Source organism: Pecten maximus, chromosome 16 (assembly GCF_902652985.1).
Source record: "Pecten maximus chromosome 16, xPecMax1.1, whole genome shotgun sequence".
Classification (NCBI taxonomy): domain Eukaryota; kingdom Metazoa; phylum Mollusca; class Bivalvia; order Pectinida; family Pectinidae; genus Pecten; species Pecten maximus.
Genome location: NC_047030.1, coordinates 18,296,735 through 18,310,151, shown reverse-complemented (window position 1 = coordinate 18,310,151; position 13,417 = coordinate 18,296,735). Strand labels below are relative to the sequence as shown.

Genomic DNA, 13,417 nt, shown 5'->3' with positions numbered 1-13,417 from the left:
TGAAGGAATATATCTACACAGGTATTGAAGTAAATGAGAAATGAGATTTTCACTAATTAAGCGATCAAACTAATCATCTTTTGAACAACTGGGCCCAGGTATTGAAGCAAACATCTGCCCAGTCAAATCTACATATAAAATTTGATGTCATGCAATAGCTTGCCAAAACCTTGGCCAATATCTTCCTGCAAACTCTTGCTGGATAGATTATATGTTTCTCTTTGAATAGATTTATTGTAAAGTGAGATACACAATCTGTCAACTATGGAGAAATACAATTTGAACAACCCTCGAGATATACAGACCTTGGGTAAGGTATTGAGTGTAGTCCCCACGGACATCTCCAGATACAACAAAAGTCTATGACTGATTTCTCTGCCCATATCCTGGACAGATAGATTTATTGATGTAGTCTAATAACAAACAGTGATGTTGACTACCGTTTCACCACGGTTGTCATGGTAACAATTGATGGATCACATGTGATGTATGAATCACATAAAAATGTTCGTAACTTTCTCACCCATATGTCCCATGATTGATCTGGTCCAGTTGTAACATAAAGGTCAGATCTGGTCCAGTTGTAACATAAAGGTCAGATCTGGTCCAGTTGTAACATAACGTCGGATCTGGTCCAGTTGTAACATAAAGAAGTTGTTTCCACCCTAAAAAGGCACATTTCTATAGTCATATATGACAAAATTTATTTTTGAGGTCGCAAAAATTACATTTCTGCAGTAATACACCTGAAAGGTTGTTCATGCAAAGGATTCTCATCAATATGGTGACATTGTTGTTTAATGAGTCTCTCATCAAAAGTATTCCGTGTCAATTAAACAATGTATTTTATTATCAAGAAGCCAAAACTGACTGTAAAATGAAACATTTCCTCCTTTTTTTGATTCGACTCATTTTTCTACCTCTTAACTTTCATTTCTTATTTTTGGCCCCCTTTCCCCACATCAAGCAATTAATCATAGGGGAAGATTAAAATCATATGCAGTATAGATTGCCTAGGCAAAATAATAAAAAAAATACTGGGTGAATTTGATTTGCAGTGTCTGGTGACCAAACCTTTAGTAAAACATAAATATCAAGGTATACAATACTCTGAGCTGCATCTGATATTATATTTAACAAAGTGGAACAAATTTCTATACCCAAAATACATGTATATGGACCAGCTCAATATTTTCATAGGGGTGTGAAAGTTAGTATTACAGACATGTTACTGTTCCTTTCGCCCTAAAGTTATACGTAAATTAGACTCTCCCAATCAAGTCCATTGCATAACCAGAAGGGAGTGAAGGATTCTATGGTAACTGATAAAATAGCATGACATCAATCATTACAAGCGATGACAACAAAAATCATAACCTACGCTACAGTGTTTGATGTTGGTGAATGAAATGGGATACAGGTTCTATATCACAATGCATCAGTTTCTCTGTCCTGCCCAATAAGCACAGGACTCCTGTTTACAGAAATACTTCAAAGGAATTTTGTAAGATGTGTTACTGTATTGAAATAGATTTTTTGAGGGATTAAATTTTCACTTTTACCTCATAGTTGAAGCCATCCCTCAAATTTTCACTTTTACCTCATAGTTGAAGCCAAACAAAAAAAGGATTAATGATAATAAAAATTTGGCAAAAATTTAAAAAAAAATGGACCATAATTTTTCTCATTACTAACTTAAATTCAATTCAGCAATTTTTTTGTCCATCTTTGAAAAATATATGGAAAACAGAACCCCATGTAAAAAAAAACCAACCTTCACAGGCATCTTTGTTTGATCATTTGATTTAAAAGTTTATCCTTAATACAGAATTCAAACTTTGACTGAAGACTGAGTTTAAAACATTGAAAGAATAAAAATAGGTTACAAATCTTGTATGTGAAAAAAGACAATAAGCCATATTCACACTCAGAACTTGCAGTGTCTTAAATTTTTTGTAGCACAATTGTATTTATTATCAATATTACACCATCTACTGGAAAAACAGGAGTATATACGGCCTCTTTCTAAGGATTTACACCATACAGTTGAGGCTGCCCTGTTTACTCAGCAGTTCACAGCAATTACCACATAGAGCTAAATTTTGAGACATTTCAGTTGTAGGATTAAAAATTTTAACAAGTCATAACATTGTAATAAATCATTATTTTGTAGCTTTTTCTTGAAAATTATGAAACACCGATACTTATGTAGAAATATGTTTCTCCAGAAGAATAATCAGTTTTCCATGAAGACTATTTTTACAATACGAGAGGAGCGATTGGGGTAAGGTGTTGGCTGCTCTCTCCTCACCAGTACCATCTCAAAGTGACATCATACAACTGGGCATCAGAGTAGGAAACACATTACATACAACACAGCACTTATACAACAACAGGTTAAGATACGGGGCAACAACAGCTAGACATCGTACACGGTAGTACTGAACGTGTATTAAACTGGTAAATATGGAGAACAAGCGAAATAACAATAGATCAGCTGAGAGGATATAGAGGGGGATACAACTGTACTATACTTGCATATTCTGTAAACTCTGATATTCCGGACTTTGTAAAGTGAAATGTACATCAGGCTTAATCTAAAATAATCTGTACATTTACTTAAGATTGTAGAACAAAATCATTACAACAGTTTGAACATCCTTAAGATTTATTTTGACATTATTTTGAGTAATTAATTATAACACTTGAAATTAGGACTACTGATGGATAAATATTCTAGAGTTGAGGCAATATCACCCTTCAGAAAATTTAATACCACTAGAAATACTAGTGAAAAGAGTATAAACATTAATCATTAGCAATGATCAATTTTTTATCTGAATTGTTTGGTGTTTTTCACATGTGGAATCACAGATATTACAATGTGTTAAAACAGATTCGAACTGACAGGTACTAGCCACGTCGGTCTAAACACCCACAGTAAGAGTCTAGACAACCTGGCCCTGTAAATAATACATGGTCTCATCCCCTTAAGATTTTATAGATAAACTCATACAAAACCACAGAAATCTTATATAAATACATACAGTCACAGTCTAATATGTTGTTATATAACAATTATTATTTAGATTTCTGACTAGACAATCAAGAGATCATGAAAATGTTTTTTTTCTTTTTAAAGTATTAAATAACTGACATTTACTGCTGCAGTGTAAAGTTCACTCGGAGAATTACAGGTCACTATCAGAACCCAAGTTTACTCAGAGAACTAAAGGTCACTATCAGAACCCAAAGTTCACCAAGAGAACTACAGGTTGCTATCAGAACCCAAAGTTGCCCTAATGACAATCACACCCAAAAATTTAACAAGACATCTAGCATACATAGATTTCAATACTATAATGCATAAGTACACTGTATACTTTCTCAAAATGCTGACATTCTTAATATTTCATAGAAATAAAGTGAAGGAACTATGAACTGTTTTATATCTGTTGATTAAAAAGAAAATATTATGAAATATTATTTGCCTCTTTGTGAAGGTAGGCACCTGTATGTACTGATATCAATCTCCAAACTTGTTAAGGTGTAAAATGAGTGATGGACATTGTGACCTTTGAACCTCATGCTAACACAACATACCAAGATCAAACCTTTAGTTATAATACTTCAGAAAAAACACTCCATTTGGACAGTAACTCCACCCAGAAACACACCATTCCAAAGCTGTGATTTGACCTAGATTTGTGGGTGTCACTGATGAAGCAGTTAAGACGCTACCCCTCCAGAAACACCTGGTCTTATTCTCTGTATTTATTTAATATGTTGATATTTTGCAATCGTCATAATGATTTTGAATAAGAATTTTGATTTCATTTGCATGTGGGTATTGCTCTGCATGTATTTTTGGTGACAAAGCTCTCACAAACGACAGAGAAAAGGTAAATTCGTAATCTTAACACCAAATGGTGCGGTATGTCAATTTAGCACTTCGTTACTCTGCTTAATGATTATACACACATGTACTACAATTTGATTTCATAAAAAAATATATGGTTACAGACTCTTCACAAAGATTACAATTCATGTGCGAAATATTTGCAGGTATTTAATTTGCACTGTTTGTAATAAGTGAATATAGCCAATTTAAATCCCTCACATATATATATATTATATATATTGATGGAATATGGACTAGTCCTACCACAGCCTGTATGTGTGATGATGGAATAAGGATTAATCCTACCACAGCCTGTATGTGTGATGATGGAATAAGGATTAGTCCTACCACAGCCTGTATGTATGATGATGGAATAAGGATTAGTTGACCACAGCCTGTATGTGTGATGATGGAATAAGGATAAGTCCTACCACAGCCTGTATGTGTGATGATGGAATAAGGATTAGTCGTACCACAGCCTGTATGTGTGATGATGGAATAAGGATCATGAGTCCTACCACAACCTGTATGTGTGATGATGGAATAAGGACAAGTCCTACCAGTCTGTATGTGTGATGATGGAATAAGGATTAATCCTATCACAGACTACAGGTGTGATGATGGAATAAGGATTAGTTGACCACAGCCTGTATGTGTGATGATGGAATAAGGATTAGTCGTACCACAGCCTGTATGTGTGATGATGGAATAAGGATCATGAGTCCTACCACAACCTGTATGTGTGATGATGGAATAAGGACAAGTCCTACCAGTCTGTATGTGTGATGATGGAATAAGGATTAGTCGTACCACAGCCTGTAGGTGTGATGATGGAATAAGGATTAGTCGTACCACAGCCTGTATGTGTGATGATGGAATAAGGATCATGAGTCCTACCACAACCTGTATGTGTGATGATGGAATAAGGATTAGTCCTACCACAGACTACAGGTGTGATGATGGAATAAGGACAAGTCCTACCAGCCTGTATGTGTGATGATGGAATAAGGATTAGTCCTACCAGTCTGTATGTGTGATGATGGAATAAGGATTAGTCCTACCAGTCTGTATGTGTGATGATGGAATAAGGATTAGTCCTATCACAGACTACAGGTGTGATGATGGAATAAGGATTAGTCCTACCACAGCCTGTATGTGTGATGATGGAATAAGAATTAGTCCTACCACAGCCTGTATGTGTGATGATGGAATAAGGATTAGTCCTACCACAGCCTGTATGTATGATGATGGAATAAGAATTAGTCCTACCACAGACTACAGGTGTGATGCTGGGTGGAGTGATACTTTTAGAAAACCTATGAAGATGTGTAAACCCTAACAAAACAAACTGGCACCCTGTAAAATAAACGAAAATTATATAAAACTCTGACATCTTATGATCTGTGGTGATCGAATCAAGTATCGATCTATGGAAATATTCAGATAGAAAGCAGTCCTAACTTAAATCATAGAAAACAAAATGATAGCAAAATAATCATAAAATATTGGGTTTTTTTTCCTTCTTTTTTACAGTTTACACACTCACTCAACAAAATTAACAAAGTTGTTATATATTTCAATGCTAATAAAATGTCCCATTTGGAACATACAGTATATATACAAACAACAATATACTTATTTATTAAAAATTAAACTGGAAACTCAATCTGTATCAATTTAGTATTACACACAGCCTTCACGAGCTTGACCTTCAATTAGGACCAACAAGGTGACATGATACATATTGTAAAATGGTTGACAAATAATTTCAGTGTTGCCTTGTAATGCAAGTCCGGTTTATTGTTACAGAGCAAAGCATTTGTAATCATCTGGGTATATAATTATATACCAAGTTATCTCCCTTCATGATTATATTGTGGACAAACTTGATCATGGAATGCAGCTGGAAAGACGTCAGAACAAGTCAACTGTGACTAGGCTTATATATCATACATGGTTTAAAATTTGTGTACAAAAACAGACAGGCATGTGACAATGTGCCAGAATTCCTACTGGTTTTGAGAAACCGGCAATGTAGCAGGAAAGATGGTTATTTATTGATTTTTCTAACTACTCCGATAAAATTGAAACCTTTGTTTTTGTGGGTTTTTGTAAAATATGATGACAAGACCTTTATTGAGCCTTCGGACAAATGCTGCCTTGATAAAACATTGTCACCTAACACGACAAATTGCACAAGATGCCAGAATCAAGATTGTCCTCCGACATACTAACAGGGGAGATAACTTTTTGTATAGATGTAACATTTATTGCACACATGATATATTTATGCTTTCTTTTTACATGTGATAAAAAAATCTAATCTATTGTAAACAAAAATTCCATTTTACATTAGTTTTCCTTACTAACTATTACATAATTATTATTTCATTTTCTGTTTAAAATGTTCTGCCTTTGACACAACAGCCATTGAAGGATTGCGGATGTAGCAGCCAATCAGAAACGTGTTTATATATTTGGTACCCAATCATGGCCATGCTCTGTAATGGAGTGGTAGTATAACTTCCTGTATATCACACTTCATTCTGCACCAATACATACCTATCACACGGATAACTTTGTCAATCTGGTGACACTAAACTAGTATTTAACATTTAATCAGTAAATCATAAATCTTAATGCATGTTTGACATACCTTATTGAGTATATAAATAGCCTTGACAGAGACAATCACTCTGAAGCCTTGATGTACATACAATTAGTATTACCTGGTCAACTATTTAAGTTATTTAGTTAGTCAATTCCAGCTATTCAGCGTTTACTGAAATAATCAACTTAATTAGTACCATGAAACATGTGCTATGAAAATGTGCACTGGAGCTTCATGTAAAGTATTTTGAGGACACCGATTTCAAATAAAAAAATAATTCCATCAGCTCTAGAAGTTATATGGTAATTTGGGATTTCAATATAAATCACATATTGTAGTAAAAGCATATGGAAAAAGCTTGAAAAACCTTAATAAATTTCTTTTCAAGTTCTACATGGATGTTATTGATTGGCATTCAAATTTTTCCTTTTTTTATTATTATTGAATAGTTGATCAGGTTAGAAATCAATAGTTTCAGAGTTACATCTGGAACAGATTAACCTTTTGTTAGCAGAAACCTGATGGCTTCGGGTCACAATTTTTACATTTCTTTCCTGCTACCTTTGGACAATTTGGACTGTTACTGATATGCACATGCTTTTACAGGACACTTCAATCTAACATATTCTACTTAAACCATCCACACTTCAGACTCCATCCAATTCCAACACATCAGTTCATTACCAGCAGACAACTCATGATAATTATGAGGAAAATGAAGCATTAGATTTCATTGACTACATTATCTAAAACAGATTTAACTCATTTTCATAATTTTTAAACACAGACATACAGAAAATGGTGGAAGTACTCAACAAGAGGCTATACACAAAAACTTGGATGCTAGCACATTTTACCCGAGAAATTATTTCTTCACTTTCTACACAAGTGCTGGTGGTGCTAGGGGAAAATATCTGGACATGTTCTGATGAGGTAGAAATTACATCATTGATATTCATTTTTGTACAAACTAATATCAAATTTCAACGTGTTTCATTGTGTCTGAATTTCTCCTCTTGTTTATCATAATAACAATTTTGTTGGTGGATAAACTAATACTTGTTATGTGTTGAAAAATGAAAGTAGTGAATTTTAAACCTGGATTGTTCAAGTTAACCGTTTCATTTTTGTAGACAGAAATAACAGCCATACACTCACAAACACTTTTAAAAGATATAAAGATGAAAGTGCAAGTCAAAGAGTCCAAGAAAACCTCATTACAGTGAAGAAAAGTTTACAACAATTGAAGGTTCTAATGGTCTAAACCTGTCGCTGTGACTCTGTATCTGCCAATATACAGTCAGGAAAAATGACATCTCTACTGTCTAACAAATGTTTCTAATTACCAGTAAAGTATATAAATGGAACATTTTAATATAAAAGTGTATTTTAAATCAATCCAATGATATATAAAAATCTATAAGCCATTGTCACTACGCTAAGAGATCATTGCTTTCAACTGATTTTATTAATATGTATGATGAGAATTCCCTGATAACACAAACTCTGATACAAACATACCGGTCTCGGCCACATTTTGTTCTCTTGGCGACTTGTAGATCAGCTGAGTTGTAGAGTAACATCTAGCTAGTCATGTTTGAATATCAAATTGTGTTGCTTTTTTCTTAAAATTTGTAACTATGGATTTTCTGGCTATATATAAACCACATCTGTTGTGAAATTATACATGCTTACTTAAATGTCATTATCAACCAAGTTTGTGATGAAATGCTGAATGAGTTTGATGGACTGAAAGGGAATATTGCGTATGGAAGGAAGGAGTGAAGACAGGGATGATAATTTGATGATTTGTAAGGGAAAGGATACTTTAGTCTTCGAGAGGGATATATAAAAGTTCCAGGACTTGATATGTTTTGAGGATGGGTGTTCAGATGGATACATGAGTTTAATTTGGATACGTAGGGTGTGAGTGTGTGTGTTTGTGAGTGTGTAGTACACATATGATTATACTGAGTTCTATATTACAGTGAAGATGACAAGATGTCCACAAAAATGATCAATGTCCAGGGCTATGTACGATGTAGATGCAAGTTTCTACTAAGCACTGATCGTACATCGTTACTAAACCTCAATGCATCCAGCATTGGTAACAAGCAGAGAAGTGCCGTATCTGTAGGATCACTGAACCACGACCGTATTGGGATAGCATTATCTGTAAACAAAAATAACAACAGTTCTCACCCTTCTGCAATTTTTTTCAGTTATCATTGTTTGAATCCATTTAAGAGTTATCTCCCATGTGTAAACATATTGCTAAGAGTTATCTCCCATGTGTAAACATATGGCTAAGAGTTATCTCCCATGTGTAAACATATGGCTAAGAGTTATCTCCCATGTGTAAATTCACTTCAAAGTTATCTTACATGGTTGAATTCATTTCAGAGTATTTAATCCCTTTGTAAAAATAGAATTTAAAAGTTATCTCCCCTTGTGTAATTCACACAAGGGGATAATAAACAATGAAGCAATACTAATTGTTTTTGCAAATTTTGGTCTGATTGAATTAAAATGCAAATCACACAAGGGGAGATAGCTTTCCAGAGTTGTCCCCTTGCATAAATTCATATACCAGGTGTTATTTCAATTTGATCAAATCAAAATCTAATAAAACATTATTCAGTGTTGTTTCACTGTTTAATATTCAATTTAGATGGAGGTTTCAAACAGTATGAACACATTTTTTGTCAAGTGAATGAAATAAGCTTACTGAATTATGTGACATCATTAAATGAATCCAGATATTTGTCAAATGCATATTTACACTTCTGAATGACCTACCTTGATAATTCCTATATGCCACCGGAGAATTGTCAAGAATAAATATACTGGAAAGGTCACTGCAGATATCACATAAATTCTTGGTGTAGCTGCCTTCTGCTAAATGACAGTGCTGTAACATTGACAAATAGGATGTACAACTAACTACTCATCTTCAGTACATATCAAATTTCTTTCCTTCCCCAGCTCAAATACTATTCTTTATTGGTGAAACGACAACAGATTAATTTTAGAATAACTTTACATGACAAGATCACAATTTCTTATTAAAATGTCATGTTTGTTTTCATTTCAAGGTGGAGTTCTTCTCAATTAAAGGAAAGTAAATTCTGTTACCTTACCTGCCTATAATACCTGCGTCGCAGCATGCCTTTATTATTGTCAAGTTTATCTGCTACTGCAGCGCCGTAAATCTCCATACTAGCTGTAAAAACCACCAGGTCGTACCACTGGCTTACCTGTGGGAAGTTGAAAATCATTTATATCATGTGAAAATCGTAAGTATCAATTTCCTGACATTTAAATAGGAGTTTTTAATATCAAAAAATATAAGTTAAAGGTTTCCTCAAACATTTTGTTTCAATAAAAATTTTCGTGAAATTGGAAAAGATTGGATTAAAATAATATTTCTGACAGCATTTATTACTTAATCAAGATGTACTTACAATTTCTAAGAAATAATCCACATGTGGTCTCTTGTGTACAAAAAATCTTACAGGATGTCGGTCAATATTAACCTGTAACAAAAGGAGATTAATGAGACAATAACTTCAAAAATTCATATTAGTCTCATAATCAACCATTAAGGATCAGGGGTAACCTATATAGCTAGTAAGTACTAAAGATCCATCAGGTCATTCTCAATAAATAGTTATGCTTTCTGTTGTTTTACACAATAATGAAGATTGCATAATCAATTCAATAAGCATGGTCACATCTTTAGCTGTCAAAATCCAAGATGGCCACCATTCAGTTGTTTAATTCATTAAACGGGTGATTGTTGGGACCCTTTCCAATTAAGCATGTGGTCTACTTTCATACTTGTGATTTATGTAATTGGCCAATTAACATACATAGTAAAGGTACATACTATTACAGATACAAGTGTTTGGCATACAATATCAGGAACCAATTCACTCTACATATATACTTACTTTAAGGACAAAATCGGGTGGCGTTCCAGGCTTAACTGTAGGCTTTAATACTCCATCATGGTGAGAATGTATCAGTGTTTCATCTAGGTCCAATACTAGCGTCTTCCTTTTTAGCATACCTGTAATATAACATAATATATATATCATAATTCTACACAGAATTACATACATACATAATGTATCCACAAAAATATCAGGGCTTCCAGTAGACCCTTGAGAGTAAGGTTGTGACTCCCAAAATGAGATCTGACCCTTGGGATTGAAGGAACTTGAATTGTCTATTTGACATATACAGTATGTTTTGATCCTTCAGATTTTTGAGAAATGGCGATTTCACTTCTTATTTGGCTAAAAATTAAGTGTGAACTGGATACCTGAAATATGATGAAAATGTAAGACAGGAATTAAGATGTTTACTGGGTATTCCCGATAAATAGCGATGCTCTCCTCTACACCAACAATGTTTGAATGGGACTATAGTGCTCAAACATTTTTTGAACTTTTTATTCTCATTCCTAAAATTAGCAATTCCTCATTCATGACGTATAATAATTATGGGGTGTATTGACACTTTTCTACCTCCAATGAGTAAAGCTACCGGTATAAAAATAGTATGGTCATTTAAATATGAGCAGAAGACTTGGAACAATCATCAACAGCCGATGCAGACAATCATCAAAATAAACATTGCTGCCTAATTGGAAAGCATCTTTAATTTCATTTGTTTACATCTGAAATAAGAAAAGTATTCTTGTAATGTGTATCTGGGACGACTTACCTAGTATACCTAAAACATGTACTAATCCAAATTTTACTTCACATACCACCCCATACAAATATGTGCTATAGCTAGATATCTGAGGCTTTTCTGACCCAAATGTGGGATACTGATCTGGAAAATACTAATTGGTGTTGTTTAGAGTAATAATAGTAGAGGTTTGATTATTATAATATAACAGTATGGAATACACAACAAAAATAGCATTTTTACTACCTAGTTACTGGTCCCTATATCTGCCCTTTTCGGCAGTTTCGTGTTACTAGCTGCCAAGTGCCCTGGCTGTTGATAGGACGTTGAATAAAACAAACCAAATAGCTGCCAAAAATGTAGCAACTTGTCCATATGATTTTAACATTGATGAAAATATTTGTGGTAAAGTTTGTACTGAGTTATTAAAAACTTTAGTAATTGTCTTCGGATTAAAACATTATAAAAACATGTTTATGATTAATGTTTGAGCACTGGTCATGTGAGTATATCATCAGGTTTGAATTGAACTACTGAAAACTGCCATATATTTAAATGTTTGGTGTGCTATACTTACTAAGTCTATGCTTTGATAGTGGTGATAATGGTATAACTTCATATCTAACTGTTTGGTGTTGTATAACCTGCAAAACAAATAAAATATATTTCATTATTAGGTAAATAGATTAGATAAATAATTGATCTTCACACTTTTTTCAAATTCATATCTTTTCTTGAAATGTCACCTGTATTTTACACTATATATTGTGCAAGCCACACCAACCATTACATTAAAAGCAAGAGTGTGAATTTTCTTCCAATTTGCAACTCTCCACCAAGACTTGATACCACCACTGTGAGATTATTTTGGGCACTAATGTTAGAGAACACAGAGCAAAAAAAACTATTCCTTAGGCGTATCAACAAATCCTGGCTCTGTCAATTGACTCTGAACTGATCATGAGCCAATGAAACATGTTCTGTCAGCTAAGTGACAGAGATGCAAAAAAGAGAAAGCAGTGGTCAGTGATTTGAAACTGTGACCTAAAAAAAAGAGAAAGGAGGAGGTTTCTTTTACGGATTGATCGAACTGCTTAACTCGAGCTCAGTCCAGGTAAATTACAGTCCTATAGTACCCGTTTTCAGTCTGCAATTTCTCAGAAATCTATAGGCCTAGGTCAAAACATAGCAAAATACACGTCCCTTCTAACCTCAGAGTCAAATCTTATTTTGATGAGTCAAAAACACACTCACAGTGGTCTACTCAATGCCCTGAATACTCAAAGAGTCAAATTGACCACAGACTAGATATATTGTTTGTAAACACTTAAATGTCATTTCTGTTGGTTTTGTCACGATACTAGATTTGTTTATGTTTGCTGGTTTACTTATATGCTAATTAATAAGTGCTCATTACAGTAAACAAATCCTGGTTTAAGTTCACATGCACGCAGATTTAGGAAGTTGAAATAAACCACAACTTCACGGGTGAATGACCTTGTGATTAAGGATATTTAGGTCACGTGCGTGCTTATCAATTAGTTATGTGCATTGCCATGATTGCTACTGTGCGTGTCGTATGGACACTAGATCATTTGCTTTGATCGACCGATCGATTAATTGACCGTAAACATACGATATATGTGTAAATAACCATAGCAATACAATACTAGGTCAAACTGTGATCCGGTTTAAATATTTAAATATGCGGGCACGTGCTTGTTTTATTTCAAAACATTTACAACTGAACCTTGGCCAAAACGATTCTAATCAATTATTTGTTCAGACGTTGCAATCTCACCACACTATATGTGATTATGATATTTTTACAGACGTCAACATGTCTAAATTTAACAATGATAACATAACCTAGTTAAATGTGTGTCACTCACCGTCCTGGCTTGTCTTTTGAAGCAGTAGCAAACGAAACTCCAGATCTTAGCAGCCAGCAAAAAGAAACCGCGTAATCCCATAACAAAGTACTTGATCATGAGTGTAGATGATTTTATCAAGACGCTGTAGTTCACGTATTATGTCTTCAGAGGTCTTTAATTATATAAATAAACAACAAGTTGCAGGTAACTGTCAACTTGCTTTTATCTGCAAGGCGCCATTGGATTCCCACAATTCTCCTTCACGCAAAATGTCCCGATTTTCGGGAATTTAGATTGACTCTAATGTAAACATCAGAAAGTGTCCGAACA

The 13,417-nt window shown here is 34.1% G+C and overlaps 1 protein-coding gene across 1 annotated transcript; it reads right to left on the bottom strand.

The window, feature by feature from the left end:
- Nucleotides 1-366: 366 nt before the first annotated feature.
- Nucleotides 367-13,349, bottom strand: LOC117314666 (CTD nuclear envelope phosphatase 1-like). The gene is made up of 7 exons (XM_033868749.1): nt 13,106-13,349; nt 11,791-11,857; nt 10,466-10,584; nt 9,977-10,048; nt 9,653-9,769; nt 9,312-9,423; nt 367-8,685 (listed from the first exon to the last, which is right to left on the bottom strand). The coding sequence occupies exons 1-7, from the start codon at nt 13,202-13,204 to the stop codon at nt 8,543-8,545; spliced, it is 729 nt and encodes a 242-aa protein (XP_033724640.1). The 5' UTR covers nt 13,205-13,349; the 3' UTR covers nt 367-8,542.
- Nucleotides 13,350-13,417: the final 68 nt, after the last annotated feature.